Source organism: Rhinopithecus roxellana, chromosome 16 (assembly GCF_007565055.1).
Source record: "Rhinopithecus roxellana isolate Shanxi Qingling chromosome 16, ASM756505v1, whole genome shotgun sequence".
NCBI classification, from domain to species: domain Eukaryota; kingdom Metazoa; phylum Chordata; class Mammalia; order Primates; family Cercopithecidae; genus Rhinopithecus; species Rhinopithecus roxellana.
The window spans coordinates 42,267,548-42,284,129 of record NC_044564.1 but is presented as its reverse complement, the minus strand read 5'-3'; the positions used below and the strand labels follow the sequence as shown (position 1 = coordinate 42,284,129).

Here is a 16,582-nt window from a genome sequence, read left to right as displayed (position 1 = left end):
TATCAAAGGCATATTTCAAAAAAAATAGGAACCTCAATTCATTATTCTTCTTTATTCTTTCTTTTCTTTTTTTGAGACAAAGTCTCACTTTATTTCCCAGGCTGGAATGCAGTGGTGTGATCTCGGCTCACTGCAGCCTCCGCTTCCCTGGTTCAAACGATTCTCCTGCCTCAGCCTCCCAAGTAGCTGGCATGGACCACCATGCCTGGCTAATTTTTATATTTTTAATAGAGACGGGGTTTTGCCATATTGGCCAGGTTGGTCTCAAACTCCTAACCGCAGATGATCTGCCCGCCGTGGCCTCCCAGCGTCTGGTATTACAGGTGTGAGCCACCTTGCTCCTCCAATTCTTGATTCTTCCTGTTTCTCTGGAAAGTAATGGAACTTGAGATACTTAATACTGTTTTCTGAACATGAAATAGATGATGAACTTCTTTCCTCTTTGTTCAAATGGAGAGAGGAAGAAGATCTTATTTCCTATTTTGTATTTACTGGGGGAGGAGGATATTCAACTATTTTACACATCTGTACACAGACAGCTTAATGGTGGTATCACTAATTTTGAGAGAGATTTCTGTTTTGCTGTTGTTAGTGGATTTTCTCATTTAAGTCTATTATAATTCTTACCTACTAATCTTCATTTTTTAAATATGTTTTTGTACTCAGACATAGGTTAGCAAATTATGAAATTTAATGTCAGTAAATTCTACATGGTCTGCTTTAGTCTCATGGCACAATAAACTAGCTTTTGAAAAATGTTTAGTTGCTTTTGAAAGACTTCTGGAAAGCAAGCTATTAGTGTTCTATTTACATATATATATGTATGTTTCAGCAAGGCAGCATGTTACTTCAATATGTGGATTTTTATAGAGTATATTTTTCATTCAAGTTAAAAAAAGGAATATTTGCAATTGTAGAACAACATCTGCCGGAAAAACAGGACACTTTTGCAGAAAAATTAGTTACACAGATCATAAAAAATCTTCAAGTGAAAATTTCCAGTATCCATATTCGTTATGAAGATGATGTAAGTATTTTAATATGTGATATTTGTTTTATATTTATATGTAAGTTATTTTACTGTTTATTGACACCTGCTTTTTAATGGCCAACCTATTAAATACCAAGAGGATATAGAGCTAAAGATGATGTAATCCTTCTTTTCTATAATTATAGTTGTAATTTGCAGTCCTTAGTATTGAGTGCTTGATTTTACACTTTCCCAAAATGTTCAGACATTAGATCATGAAGGAAATGCCTTGGGAGTTATGAATTTAGCAGTTATGTATTTTTAAAATAATTTAAAGTATGCTGTGTTTACCTCCTGGATAGAATACTGGTCTAGCAATTAGTGGAGCTAGCCTTAAATAATTCCTTGATCCTGAGTAGGTCATTTGTTTTCTCTTAATCACATAATTATTTGCTTTATAATCCTATTTTGTTAGTCTTTTTAAATAATTTTTTTGTAAACTGGAAAACATGCAGTTTAATATTCCCGTGTAACACAAATACATTAGTAATTAGTATTTTATTTGTTTTAGGAAAAATATAGGAATAATAGTTTTTCTGGAAAGTAATAAAATGTTTTTGGATGTTTGAAATAAGTTACTTCCCAAAAAGTTACCCCTCCCTCCCTCCCTCCCTCCCTCTCTCCTTCCTTCTCTCTCTCTCTTTCTCTTTTCTTTTCGTTTTTTTCCTCCCCTCCCCTCCCCTCCCCTCCCCTCCCCTCCCCTCCCCTCCCCTCCCCTCCCCTCCCCTCCCCTCCCCTCCTTTCCTTTTTGCTTTGCTTTCCTTTTTGCTTTGCTTTGCTTTGCTTTGCTTTTCCTTTTCCGGCCTCACTCTGTCACCAGGCTGGAGTGCAGTTGCCCGATCATGACTCACTGCAAGCTTGACCTTCCTTGCTCAAGTGATCCTCCCACCTCACCCCCACCCAACCACCCACCCTGCAGTAGCTGGGACTACAGTTGCACCCCACTAGGCCTGGCTAATTTTCTTACATTTTTTTGTAGAGGCAGGGTCTCACTATGTTACCCAGGCTGGTCTCCAGGGCTCAAGAAATCCTCCTGCCTTGGCTTTCTAGAGTTCTGGGATCACAGGCGGGAGGCACTGCACATGGACAGCTTTTTCTATAAAGTGAATTTTGTCCAACTACTAAAAATCTGAGTAAATTTTACTTTCTTTCCTCTTTAGATCACAAATCGGATCAAACCGCTGTCATTTGGTATTTCCCTTCAGAATCTCAGCATGCAGGTATTTTGTTTATACAAGAATCCTAACCATATTTAATTGTGCAATGTAGTTAATTAAACTACTGCTCTTTGTATATGCCAGCATCAGAGATAGGTATCTATGTAGAATGGGTGCAGAAAGGACCTTGATTGGATTGGAATCGAGGGTATGTAGATTCATATTTCAAAAAATGGTTGAAAATCAAATTCAGAAATATGAGGTCCTATTATTATTGGTAATTATGATGTTAGATACTTTTGCTTACTTTAAAAAATCCATTTCCAAGTTTGTAATGAGTAAGTACCAAATACAAGTAATAAATATTCATATCTGAAACTTCTGTAAGCCTTGAAAAACATAAATCATCAGTTTTTCTCAGTATCATTATTAATATTGTAGCATAGTGTTTTCCTGTTTAATTTTTGAAATCGAGGAATTTTAAAAATATAAGAGCACATAGAGAATTTTGAAACATTCTTGTCTCCAGAATGGATGGCTGTTAAACTAAGAGCCTGTTAACATAACCTATTTGCTTAAAGTCTTAAATACTTTTATAGGAATAAGCTGTTTTGGATAAAGTTTGAATCCCTTTTGTTCGCTACTTCCACCCACCCCTCATTCCCCAGAGATAAATATCCTAAGTTTTAAAACTTTTATATAATATATCTATTAAAAATGTAGGATTTTAAAAGTTTACACACGTTTTATATGATTCTTCTGTAAGTTCCTTTTTGCACTTTCCAGTGTTTTTGACGTTTATCTGTGTTGCCACACGTAACAAAATTCAGTTTAACTGCTGTATCATATTTCATTACATTATTTTATTTGTTACATCTATTGGGTTTTGTGTATGATTTCTTTTTTATTATTATTTTAAAATTGAGCAGCCTCCCAAGCCAGAGCAGGCTCAGAGAGACTCCACAATTTCTTTTTAAAATGTGGCCCCACTGCAAGGAAAAAAGAAAAAATGGCCTCCAAAAAGTTATTCAAATACTATCATTAAGTTGAAAAATAAGAATGGAGAATTAGCTATTGGATTGGGCAGTGTGAAGGTCATTGGTAACCATGATAACAGTAGTTACTTATCACCTTTAGAAACTTGTCTGGCAGCCTAGACCTATTCAGGTAGAAACTCTAGGATTTGGATGCAGCAATCTGTGTTTTACAAAGCCCTCTAGGTCGGGGTTCTTGGACCGCAGAACAGGAGGTAAGGGCTGGGAGTGAGCATTACCGCCTGAGCTCTGTCAGATCAGAGGTGGCATTCGATTCTCATAGGATCCTTGCAAACCTTATTGTGAACTGCGCATGCCGGGGATCTAGGTTGTGCCCCTGATGAAAAAGTTACTTTCCATGAAACTAGTCCTTGGTGCCAAAAAGGTTGAGGACCACTGCTCTTGGTACCAAAAAGATTGGGGATCCTAATGCATGCTAAACTTTGAGAACTACTATTCTAATTATCCATTCAGTTCTCCACATAGAAATGAAAACCATCTTTCTAAAATGAAGATCTGATCACTTTGTTCCTCTCAATGGCTTTTCATTGCTCTTAGTTTTGTCCTTAAACAACTTATAAACTCTTTTTAAACTGACCTCAGGCAGTATACCTGGTTTTACCTTTTTTCTCTGTTTTGCATTATATTCTCTCGCATACTGAGCTACTTCAGTTGCCGGAATGTGTCCTATATTTGTGTACCTTTGGGCTCTGCCTGATGTGAATCATATTCCTTGTCGACCTTAGAATCAATACTTTTTAGTTACATGTTCTATATTAGGTTATATATAACATCTCTTTATCCATCACACCCCTGAATTGGATGCTCCTGCCATGTCCTCTCAATGAACTGTGTGTTTAACTTCTACTATGGCACTTACCTGTTGGAAATTGCGTGTTTCTTTGTTTGCTTTTCTGACCTGCAATGAGCTCCTTCCTTGAAAGCAGATACTTTACTGTGGTCAGTTAGTATTTTTTGGTGGAGTGATATGTCTTTAAAGGCATTTTCATGAGACATTGGTCTAGGGTATGATAGATAATGATTTATCACTCTGCCATTTCAAATGGAATGACCTTTTTACTGCCATTCTTTTTTTTCCTTTTCAGACAACTGATCAATACTGGGTTCCATGTTTACATGATGAAACTGAGAAACTAGTTCGTAAGGTAAATAAATACTGTATTTGTCAACTCATGGACTTAAGAGAATTTTGGAAAGCCAAATGATAATATATAGATAAGGATATATGTAAATTATGCTTATTTGTTTAACTCTGTGATATGGCTCACTTATTTGAGACTTCTAAAAATAGTGTATGTTAAAAATTCTAAGAAAATGAGACATCTAATAAATTTTATTTTCAGTTAATCCGATTGGATAACCTTTTTGCCTATTGGAATGTGAAGTCTCAGATGTTTTATCTTAATGATTATGATGACTCCTTGGTAAGTAAATTTTTTTGATATGCATGTATATATTTGTTGGTGTCATATTTTGAATGAGGTTTAATTCATTGTCATTTATCTAACATACTGTAGTCAGTATTTTTTTCTAGGCGCAATCTATTAGCAGAATTGACAGATACAGGTGAAGATGTATGTAGCTATGCACAAGCATGAATACATACCCCCATCTCTTTTTTTTTTTTTGGAGACAGGGTCTGCTCTCTTGCCCAGGCTGAAGTGCAGTGGCACGATTGTAGCTCACTGCAGCTTCTAACTCTTGGGCTCAAGCGATCCTCCTTCCTGCCTCAGCCTCTTGAGTAGCGAGGACTATAGGCACATGCCACAATGCCCAGCTAATATTTTAGTTTTTTGGTAGAGACAAGGTCTCACTTTTTGTTGCCCAAGTTTGTCTCAAACTCCTGGCCTCAAGCAATCCTCCCAACTCAGCCTTCCAAAGTGTTGGGATTACAGGTGTGAGCCACTGTGCCCAATGATACCTGCAAATCTAAATAGGTTCCTAGAACATCCTTTTATAAGAGTAGTTTGGTTAGATATTGTTTAACTACCTTAATATTTTGCCATAGCTAAGTCCTCGTAAGTTTGAATTGTTTTTTAGAATTGTTTTTAAACATTTTTCTTCTGCAGATAATAGGATTTTTTAGGATAAAGACATACTAGCATGAATATGACTAGGCGTGGTGGCGCACACCTGTAATCCCAGGACTTTGGGAGGCTGAGGCGGGTGAATCACTTGAGGTTAGGAGTTCAGGACCAGCATAGCCAAAGTATTAAAACCCCGTCTCTACAAAAAATACAAAAATTAGCCAGGCACAGTGCTGCAAGCCTGTAATCCCAGCCACTCAGGAGGCTGAGGCAGGAGAATCACATAAGCCCATGAGACAGGGGTTGTAGTGAGATGAGATTGTGCCACTGTACTCCAGCCTAGGCAACAGAGGGAGACTCCGTCTCAAAAAAAACACATTGGCATGAATATAAATAAAAGCAATTTGTCTCTTAATAGGATGACTTGAGGAATGGCATTGTCAATGAAAATATTGTTCCAGAAGGTTATGATTTTGGTAAGTACATTTTATAAGATAAAAAAAGTAGTTAAAGTAATTGGTATAAATTTTAAATTAACATTGTTGCTATCGCTGTGCTAGTTCATGTTAAATTTCCTTCTATATAGTTAAATGTATTTATAATGTATATACAAAACCAAATAATAATATATTTTTATTAACATATTTTATTGTTATGAAGCTTTTGACTATATTTCAAAACTGTAGGGAAAAATGTCCAACAAAAGATGTTAACAAATTATGATAAACCTCTAAGGATTATTCAATAAGAATTAGGGTAATATTTATAAAGACATTTCAAAATGGCAAATGTAATTTAATAAGGCTAGCTAGTACAGCCTTTTTAAAAATAGTAAGATCATGCTACATTTAAAATTTTTTTGATTTATACTTTTCTGTGTTTTCCAGATTTTCTAAAATGAGCATGCATTACTTTTCCAATCAGAAATGAATTACTAAAACAGAAAGAAAAAATCAGTGCTGTTTCTCAGCTTCCCAAGTAGCTGGGACTACAGGCAAACACCGCCACGCCTAGCTAATTTCTTTTGTATTAGTAGAGACGGGGTTTCACCATGTTGCCTACGCTGGTCTCGAACTCCTGAGTTCAGGCAATCTGCCTGCCTCAGCCTCCCAAAATACTGGGATTACAGGTGTGAGTCACCTGGGAACCCGGGAGGTAGAGGTTGCAGTGAGCCGAGATCGCGCCCCTGCACTCCAGCCTGGGTGACAGAGCGAGACTCCGTCTTTACAAAAATAACAAAAAAAGTGCTGTTTCTTCTACCTTGAGGGCACTTAATAAAAGTTGGTGATGGGTAACTTAATTCTTGAATTTGCATGTCTGATGTCATTAACTATAGAATATCCTTCCTGAAAGTATTTCCTTTCTTGGCTCAGTGATACTTTTCTGTCTATATTATATACCTTCATGATTACTCAAGTGACACTCTTTTTGTGCCCGCTCTTAAAATAATTATTTTTATTGGTTTGAATTTGGTTTCATTTTCTTGATTCTCTTCTTATAGGACATATTCAGAACAGATGAGTTATCTGTCATATGTGTTTATGATTTTCAAATCCATTATGGTAAAGTCGACTTATTTCTTCTTTGCCCTGAAGTCATTTCCTGCTGTATCAGAGTTCAATGAGGGCAGAGAAAGTACTGAGTAATTTGAAGAGGACAAATATAATATAAAGAATTACTAAGTATGAAAGGAGACTGGAGTAACAAGGGACTGTCTCATACAAATGCTAAAGAATATAGACAGAAGAAACATCCCCTACCCTAGGGCTAAGATGGGGTGCCCAAAAGAGAATGTCCCCCTACGTCAGGACTGAGTTGTAGACCTTGTTGGAGGACATAGTGTGGCTTATTGAATGGCAGGAAATTCTCTGTGGTGCTGTGCCAGCAAAACCTGTTGGTACTCCACTCTTTGGAACTTTCTGGAAATCTACCTCTAGGGAGCCTCATGGAGGGGTATCTCTCTGAATGCACTCCAGTACAAAACTGCCTTAGCAAGGTGCTGGGGGAAGTTTCTGGCATCTGGCTGCTTCTAGCTGCCATGTACTACAAAAGGCCAGTGCTGAAGAACTCCATGCTAGAGGAACCAGACACTGCAGAAGCTGCTGGTGTTCTTGCAGGAGCCTATTGAGTGAACATACTGCAACAGGCAGCATAACTCTTTCCTCCTGCAGTGTCTCTCCAGTGCCCTCTACTGATAAAGCTTAACATTATGCCAGCTGGAAAAAGAAAAAAAATTTTTTTTTTCTCTACATTCTCTGCCTTCAAAAGAAGCATATTTAAAGATCCCCAAATCATTTTTTAGAGCAGGCTATGAAGGAGACGTTTGGAGCTCAGAAGTAATAAATTGATAACTGGCATACCTTTTGGAGAGGGAAGGGGGAATGAAGGGTTTCTTTTTGTTTGTTTTTATATTTAATCGGGGAGATGACAGCTTGTTTATAGGCTGAGATGGGAATGATCCAGTAGAACATGACAAATTGATGATGCAGGATAAACGGGGGACAGTTTCTGGATTGATACAGGTGAAAGAGAATGGTGTCTAGTACGCAAGTGGAGAGGTTTGCTGCAGACAGGAGCGTAGTTAGTTTATTTATATGATAGAGTTTAGTTGTGAGAGAAGTCCTCATACTGAGTAGATGAGTAGATATGGTGGTAAGAGTTGATGGAAATTCTCCTCTGAGCTCTTCAATTAAAAAATAAGTATCTGAGGTGTGTTAGGGTTCTCTCGAGGGACAGAACTAACAGGACAGATGTATATATAAAGATGAGTTTATTGTTAGTATTGACTCACGTGATCACAAGGTGAGATCCCTTAATAGGCCATCTGCAAGCTGAGGAGCCAGGAAGCCAGTCCAAGTCCCAAAGCTGAAGAATTTGGAGTTTGAGAAGAAGAATTTGAATGTTTGAGGGCAGGAAGCATCCAGCACAGGAGAAAGATGTAGGTTCAGAGGCTAAGCCAGTCTAGTCTTTCCATGTTCTTCTGCCTGCTTTTATTGTGGCCACGCTGGCAGCCGATTAGATTGCGCCCACCCAGATTGAGGGTGGGTCTGCCTTTCCCAGTCCACTGAACTCAAACGTTAATCTCCTTTGACAACACCATCACAGACACACCCAGGAACGATACTTGCATCTTTCAATACAATTGAGTTGACAGTCAATATTAACCGTTATATGGGGTGTTGGAGGTTTTTGGAGGGAAAAGAGAGGATGAAATAGGATTGCTAGGGGAGTGAGAGAGTGAATTGACTAGGGCAATATTCTCAAAGTATGGTTCAAACTAGCAGCATCATTTAGACATGCAGATTTCTAGGGCTGTTCCCAGACCTCCTGAATCAGAACCTCTAGAGGTGAAGCTCAGCATTTGATGTTTTTGTATTTAATTTTTTATTTATATAAAATTGTGGAGTACAATCTTTACATGGATCTATTGCATAGTAATGAAGTCTAGGCTTTCAGTGTATCCATCACCTGAATAATGTACATTGTACCCATTAAGTAATTTCTTATCATCCACCCCTCTCCCATTTCTCTACCTTTCTGAGTCTCCAGTGACTGTCATTCCATGCTCTATGTCCATATATACACATTATTTAGCTCCCACTTACAAGTGAGAACATGCAGTATTTGTTGTTCTGTTTCTGCATTGTTTCACTTAAGATAATGACCTCTAGTTCCATCTATGTTGCTGCAAAAAATGTGATTTTCTTCTTTTTTTGGCTGAAAAGTATTCTGTGATGTTTATGTACCACATTTTCTTTGTCTGGTTACCTGTTGATGGACACTTTGGTTGCTACCATATCTTTGCTATTGTGAATAGTGCTGTGGTAAACATATAAGTGTTTTTTTTTTTTTTTTTTGATATAATGATTTCTTTTCTTTTGGGTAGATACCCAGTAGTGGAATTGCTGGATTGAATAGTAGTTCTGTTTTTAGTTCTTTGAGAAATATCCATACTGGTTTCCACAGAGGTTGTACTGATTTACATTCCCACCAACAGTAATCCCTTTTCTCCACATCCTCACCAAAATCTGTCATTTTGTCTTTTTAATAAAAAAGACATTGTGGTTTTAATTTTCATTTCTTGGATGATGAGTGATGTTGAGCAATTTTTCATATGCATGTTGGCCATTGGTATATCTTCTTTTGAAAAATGTCTATTTATGTTCTTTGCCCACTTTTTTTGTTTGTTTGTTTTTGAGACGGAGTCTCGCTCTGTCTCCAAGACTGGAGTGCAGTGGTGCAATCTTGGTTCACTGCAAGCTCCGCCTCCCGGGTTCACGCCATTCTCCTGCCTTAGCCTCCTGAGTAGCTGGGACTACAGGTGCCTACCACCAAGCCCGGCTACTTTTTTGTACTTTTAATAGAGATGGGGTTTCACCGTGTTAGCCAGGATGGTCTCGATCTCCTGACCTCATGATCCGCCTACTTTGGCCTCCCAAAGTGCTGGGATTACATGCATGAGCCACTGCGCCCAGCCCCTTGCCCACTTTTTAATGGAGTTGAGTTTTTTGTTGTTGCTGTTTGAGTTTCTTGTAAACTCTGTATATTAGTCCCCTATATACTTGATGGATAGTTTGCAGCTATTTTCTCCCATTCTACAGTTTGATGTTTTAATAATCTCTCCAGGTGATTCTAATGAATACTAAAGTTTGAGACCCACTCAGATAGAGTAGGGTTCAAACCATACTTTGAGAACATTGCCTTTTTTGGGGGGCGGGGGAAAGGGACATGTAGTAAGTTAAATAGTTTACATTTTGCAGGCCATATACAGTTCCTGACACATTCCTCTTTGTTTCTTTTAAACAACTCTAAAAGTGTATGAAACATTTTTGGCCCACTGGCTCTACAAAAATAGGCTGTAGCATGGATTTGGATGATTCTTGGACTCAAGGACTGTTGTGTGATTGCTCAGCAGCATTAAGGATGCACTTGAGATTTATGACATTAAAGTGAGACCCAGCAGTATGTTTTTACCCCCGACTGTGTTCAGCTCCTTAGGGGCACTGTGGAGTTAAGCAGGTTACTCTACACTGACGAAGTGAGAGGTTAAGGAGTCTATGCAAAGGAATGATTAAAATAACTGATGATGGAACTTCAGTAGGATGGGGATGGACTGAGGATGTGAAGCAGAGGTGTAGGGCAGAGAAAGATTGGATGATCAATGAATTGTAGGTCCAGGGTAGCATCTATCACCAGCCACTAGATTTATTTATTCTGTTTTTTTTTCAGTGTAAGAAGGAACACAGAAGAAAGAATGATATCTTTAAGCATTTGTTTATATTCAAACATATTCTTGAATGTTTAATGTTTAAGAAATTAAATGTTAGTCCGTATCGATGATTAAAATAAAAGGAATATGTCATCTTTATATACAAATTAGCTTATAATTTAATGATGGGTCTTTGTCTAGATTCTGCTATTACTGGTTTTCCTCTGAGTGGTTCTTATTCTTTTTGGCACCAAACACAAAGAGTTGAGAGGAATTTATCTTAGATTATGGGTTGAGCCAAGCAGGTAATCCTGGGCAAACTTTCCCTTTCATTTCTCTCCTTTTACCAATTAGAAGGAAGAACACAGATGGATCTAGAGAAACTGATCAGAAATTCAGAAATTATATAATGGAAACCAGTGTTAATCCTCTTAGCATTTCTAATGTTCATTCATTCTATAAAACTGTGTACTTGTATTAAAACTATTTTATTGAATTTTTTTTCTTAAAATGTTTCTGCTTTTAAGTATCATATTGGTGTTTTGAAGGGGAGTTCAATTTGTCTTTATTGTATTTATGGAAGACAGTGAATTATAAGTAGGAAAAAGATAAAGAATCTTCTCCACTAATTAAGGAACAGTTCATCTGACTGAACCATGGCAGTGTGAACATCTGGGAATTGTAGAAAGGGTATAAAATAAATGGAAATCAGTGTTTTCTACTTTAGAAATATAACTCAGTTTTATTTTTTTTCCATTTGTATTTTTTTCAGTATTTCGTCCCATATCTGCTAATGCCAAACTTGTGATGAATCGCCGATCTGATTTTGACTTTTCTGCCCCCAAAATAAACTTGGATGTTGAGTTACATAACATAGCAATTGAATTTAATAAACCACAGGTGATTTTCTTTAATACAATTTTCAGTTGTGAATTATTGTTTGATGAAAGCAAAACTAAGATTTTAAATGTTTCACTAAAATTCATGATGTTATATGGTAACATTTCCCTAAAAAGTCAGTAATGTAACTTTTATCTTCAGCACTGAACAAAAAAAGTGATACATTTAAGAGCTTTAATTTTCCATTCTTTAGTATTTCAGTATTATGGAGCTTCTTGAATCAGTTGATATGATGACACAAAATATGCCATATAGGAAGTTCAGACCTGACGTGCCTCTTCACCACCATGCCAGAGAATGGTAAAATACCTTGAGTTTTTTTTTTTTTTTTTTTTTTTTAGATTTTAAAAATACGACATACAGATAAATTTCTCGACTTCAAGAGTAATCTTTAAAGTATACCGTTTTTAAGGTCTGATACAAACCATAGTTGATTTATAGCTAGAAATGTATGTAGCCGCTTTAGCTTATTGAGTTAAGGGATTCTTCCTAACACAGTTTACAACTTGAGATACTCAAATACCATAGTTTTCATTTACTATAGATGGGTCAGTATATTTAGAACTATTACAAAAACAAATCCTGGTTTGTTTTCTTGCATTGTCTCTCCCCAACCCTGACCTCAACTTCCCTATCAGATACACTGAACCAATATTATTAAACCTATATTTTAAAACCTAAAAATGTTATGGAGTCTATGCAAGATAATCCCATTTTAAAACTCAAGTCTTGTTATTCCAGTTTTTAAGCTATTCCCTAGTTTCTAGAAGTTACAATTACTCTTTCAGTTGACTATTTCAGTTATTATTCAGATGACTAAATGTTATTTGCCAATTAATGCCTTAATAGCTCTTGTGTAGAACCATATTTAACAAAATGCAATGATTTTGCTTTTTTTCACTTAAGAAAGAGGAAAGATTAATATTGAATGGATTATTGATGCAAACAGGGTTGGGCAGAAAGGAAGTACTCAGATAATGTATCATTTTCCTAATCTTTGTATTATAGTTGTGTGTGTTGTTAGAGTAGAAGCAATGTCAGTTACATTTCATACTGTTGATCTGAGGGTGTTAAATGTTTTTCTTTTTTTAACTAGGTGGGCTTATGCTATACATGGTGTTCTTGAAGTAAATGTTTGCCCCAGGTTACGGATGTGGTCATGGAAGCATATTAGAAAACATAGGGGAAAAATGAAGCAATATAAAGAACTGTATAAAAAAAAGTTAACAAGTAAGAAGCCACCTGGTGAACTTCTCGTGTCTTTGGAGGTTAGCATTTAAAAATAAATTATTGAATGTTTTATGCTACATAACTCCTTATTGGTCTTCAGTGACTAATACTCCCTACCTTTCACTCCAATTTTTATTGACCTTTTCATCTCTTTTACTTAGACTTTTTTGTACTTCTGAACTTCAGCTGGATAATAAAAAATTTGTTGAAATTCTCCTGTGAGCTTTTGAAATTTGAGATTATTCTCAAGCTGAAGGAATTTGTGTTCATGCAAATAGTAACTTTTGAAACCTCTATTGATTATGTCATTTTTAACCTCAAAAGTCTAACTAGTGTTTACTACATTGATTCCAACTTCTCTGTGTTGGTTTCAAAGCCTTTTATGTGTCACCACTGCATTTTTCCCTATGTTACCATCTGACTATGCACTAATTTAATGTTTCCTGTCCTCTGTGTATTTAATGCTCATTCTTATAGCCACACCTGTGCTCATAAATGCTACCTGCCTTTGTCTCTCTACCCACTGAATTTCTACTTAAGTCTTAGTGCTTGCATGAACATCTCTGAATTTTCTGCTTATACAGAGCCCTTTTTCTCTTAATTTTTGTGGTATCTCTAGTCTCTACCAGTAATTTTACATTTAATTATCTATCTTGAGATATTATTTTTATATTAATCTTGTCTTAGCATTGTGACACGTTTCAAGAGGGACTCTTTTACAAATTGATGAACTATAGCTTACAGAGATTAAGGGAAGTTAGTCTCTTGAAGTTAATATAAACATTCTGAATCCAGAATGAATTTCTAAATCATAGATTAGATTGAGTTTTACTTTTATTTTCAATGTGGGAGACTTTCTGAAGACCTAGGGCTATTAGGAATGCCTGGGCTTAGAGTCTTGGGGGATGGGTCCGGTTTTCTTAGTCTTGAATCGAACCTGAATCCTCCAAGTCTGGATAGGAGAACCCTGAATAAGTTATTCTGAAATAATAATAGGTTGTAGTTACTTCTCTTGGGGGAAAATAGTTTGAGCATGAAATTCTCAAAAGTAATTATGGGTAGGTAAAGATAGCTGTGATGAAAGATTTAGCTAATCTCAGCTTATTTCAATAGTTATGACAACTATGAAAAGTGTTAAGTATTAAAAACAAGTTTTAAGTGTATCTGGGTTTACTTGAAATATAGGCATACTTTGCTTTATTGTGCTTTGCTTTTTTACAAATGGTGTTTTTTACAAATTGAAGGTTTGTGGCAACCCTGTGTCTAGCAAATCTGTCGGCGCCATTTTTCCAATAGCATTTATTCATGTCTGTGTGTCACATTTTGGTAATTCCCACAATATTTCAAACTCTTTCATTATTATTATATCTGTTACGATGATCTGTGATCAGTGATTTTTGCTGTTACTGTTGTAACTGTTTTCAGGTGCCACAAACTGCATCTATATAAGACAGCCGTTAAGTTTAGACTAAAGCTGCGTCCCTACATATTTTAAGTTCAGCCAAAAGGTTTCTCTGTACGCCATGAACTATAGCTTAAATGGAAGTGTAAACAGACTCTAGTCTACTCTTGTGCCAATCAGCAAGTTTTGGCCAATCACATGTGGCCAGTTGTTCAAACCGTGTTCAAATAAGGTGAACACTAAGCTATAACCAAACCAGCTGTTTCTGTACGTTGCTTCCATTTTCTCTACGTCACTTTCCTTTTTCTGTCCATAAATCTTCTTCTACTGCATGGCTACACCAGAGTCTCTGAGCCTTTTCTGGCTCTGGAGGCTGCCCAGTTTGTGAATTGTTCATTGCTCGATTAAACTCTTTTAAATTTAATTCTGCTGAAGTTTTTATTCTAACACAGCAAACTTAATAAATGTTGTGCGTGTTCTGACTGTTCTATTGACTGGCTGTTTTCCTGACTCCCTCTCCTTGGGCCTCCTTATTCCCTGAGATAAAATAGTGAAATTAGGCCGATTAATAACCCTATAAAGGCCTCTAAGTGTTCAAATATAAGGAAGAATCATACGTCTCTCACTTTAAATTGAAAGCTGGAAATTATTAAGCTTAGTGAGGAAGGCATGTTGGAAGCAGAGACAGGCCAAAAGCTAGGCTTCTTGTGCCCAGTGGTTAGCTGAGTCCTGAAGGAAATTGAAAGTGCTGTTCCAGGGAACACATGAATGATAAGAAAGTGAAACAGCCTGATTACTGATGTGGAGAATATTTTAGTGGTCTAGATAGATGAAATCAGCTACAGCATTCCTCTAAGCCTTATCCAGTGCAAGGCCCTAAAACATATTCTCTTCAATACCATAAAGACTGAGAGAGGTAAGGAAGCTGCAGAAGACAAGTTTGAAGATAGCAGAGATTGGTTCCTGAAGTTTAAGGGAAGAAGCTGTCTCTATAACATAAAAGTGTAAGGGGAAGAAGAAAGTGCTGATGGAGAAGCTGCAGCAAGTGATCCTGAAGATCCAGCCAAGATCATTGATGAAGGTGGCTATATTAAACAGATTTTCAGTGTAGATGAAACAGCCTTTTACTGGGAGAGGATGCCATCTGAACTCTCATACCATGGGTGAAAAAGTTAATGCCTGGCCTCAAAGCTTCAAAGGACAGGCTGACTCCCTTGCTAGGTGCTGATGTAGCTAGTGACTTCAGGTTGAAGCCAGTGCTGCTTTGCCATTCTGAAAATCCTAGGGCCCTTAAGAATATGCTAACTCTGTTCCGCCTATGCTCTATACAAGGAACAGCAAAGCCTGGATGACACCATATCTGTTTACAACATTTTAAACCTAAGCTCAGGCCTACTGCTCAGTAAAAAATATTTTTTTCAAAATGTTATTGCTAATAGACACTGCACCTAGTCACCAAAAGCTCTGATAGAGAAATACAAGGAGATGAATGTTGTTTTCATGCCTGCTAACACCGCATCTGTTCTGCCACCCATGGATTGAAGAGTAATTTTAATTTTCAAGTCTTATTATTTAAGAAGTACATTTTGTAAGGTGATAGCTGCCTTATGAAATAGGTAGTTATTCCTCTGATGGACCTGGGCAAAGTAAATTGAAAACCTGGAAAGGATTTGCCATTCTATATGCCATTAAGAATATTTGTGAATCATGGGTGGAGGTCAAAATATGAACATTGACAGGTGTTCGGAAGTTGATTCCAACCCTCATGGAAGACCTTGAGAGGCTCAAGATTTCAGTGGAGAAAGTCACACAGATGTGGTGGAAATACCAAGAGAACTAGAAGTAGAGCCTGAAGATATGACTAAATTGCTACAATCTCATGATAAAACTTTAACCAATGAGGAGTTGCTTCTTATAGAAGAACAAATAAAGTGGTTTCTTGAGATGAAATATACTCCTGGTGAAGATGAGAACATTGTTGAAATGACAATTAGAAATTTATAGAAAATTAGTTGATAAAGCAGCAGTGCGGTTTGAGAGGATTGACTTCAATTTTGAAGGAAATTCTGTAAGTAAAATGCTATCAAACAGCATTGTACGCTACAGAGAAATCATTTGTGAAGAGTCAATTGATGGGGCAAACTTCGGTTAAGAAATTGCAATAGCCACCCTAACCTTCAGCAATCACCACCCTGATGAGTCAGTAGCTATCAACATCGAGGCAAGATCCTCTACCAGCAAAAGATTACAACTTATTGATGGCTCAGATGATTGTTAGCATTTTTTAGCAATAAAAAATTTAGCAATAAATTTTTAAAGTATTTTGAAATTAAGGTATTTATTTTTTCTTAAGACAATGCCGTTGTACCCTTAATAGATTACAATGTAGTATGAACTGAACTTTTATATGCACTGGGAAACCAAAGCATTTGTCTGACTCTTGCCTTACTGTGGTGGTCTGGAACTGAATCTGCAATATCTCTGAGGTATGCCTGTATCTTAATAATAACATACAGGCTGTACACGTAATATGAAGGATTTATGATTATCTGTGTGTAGTTTTTTTTGAGAC

General features: G+C 36.8%; 1 protein-coding gene across 1 annotated transcript in view; it reads left to right on the top strand.

Annotated features, from left to right (window-relative positions):
* VPS13A (vacuolar protein sorting 13 homolog A) overlaps nucleotides 1-16,582 on the top strand; it is a 257,283-nt gene that overhangs the window by 34,312 nt on the left and 206,389 nt on the right. The window contains 8 exon segments of the mRNA XM_030919695.1: nucleotides 918-1,027; nucleotides 2,191-2,250; nucleotides 4,328-4,387; nucleotides 4,586-4,666; nucleotides 5,688-5,745; nucleotides 11,251-11,378; nucleotides 11,572-11,678; nucleotides 12,475-12,646. Of these exon segments, the coding sequence (XP_030775555.1) occupies nucleotides 918-1,027; nucleotides 2,191-2,250; nucleotides 4,328-4,387; nucleotides 4,586-4,666; nucleotides 5,688-5,745; nucleotides 11,251-11,378; nucleotides 11,572-11,678; nucleotides 12,475-12,646 (776 nt within the window).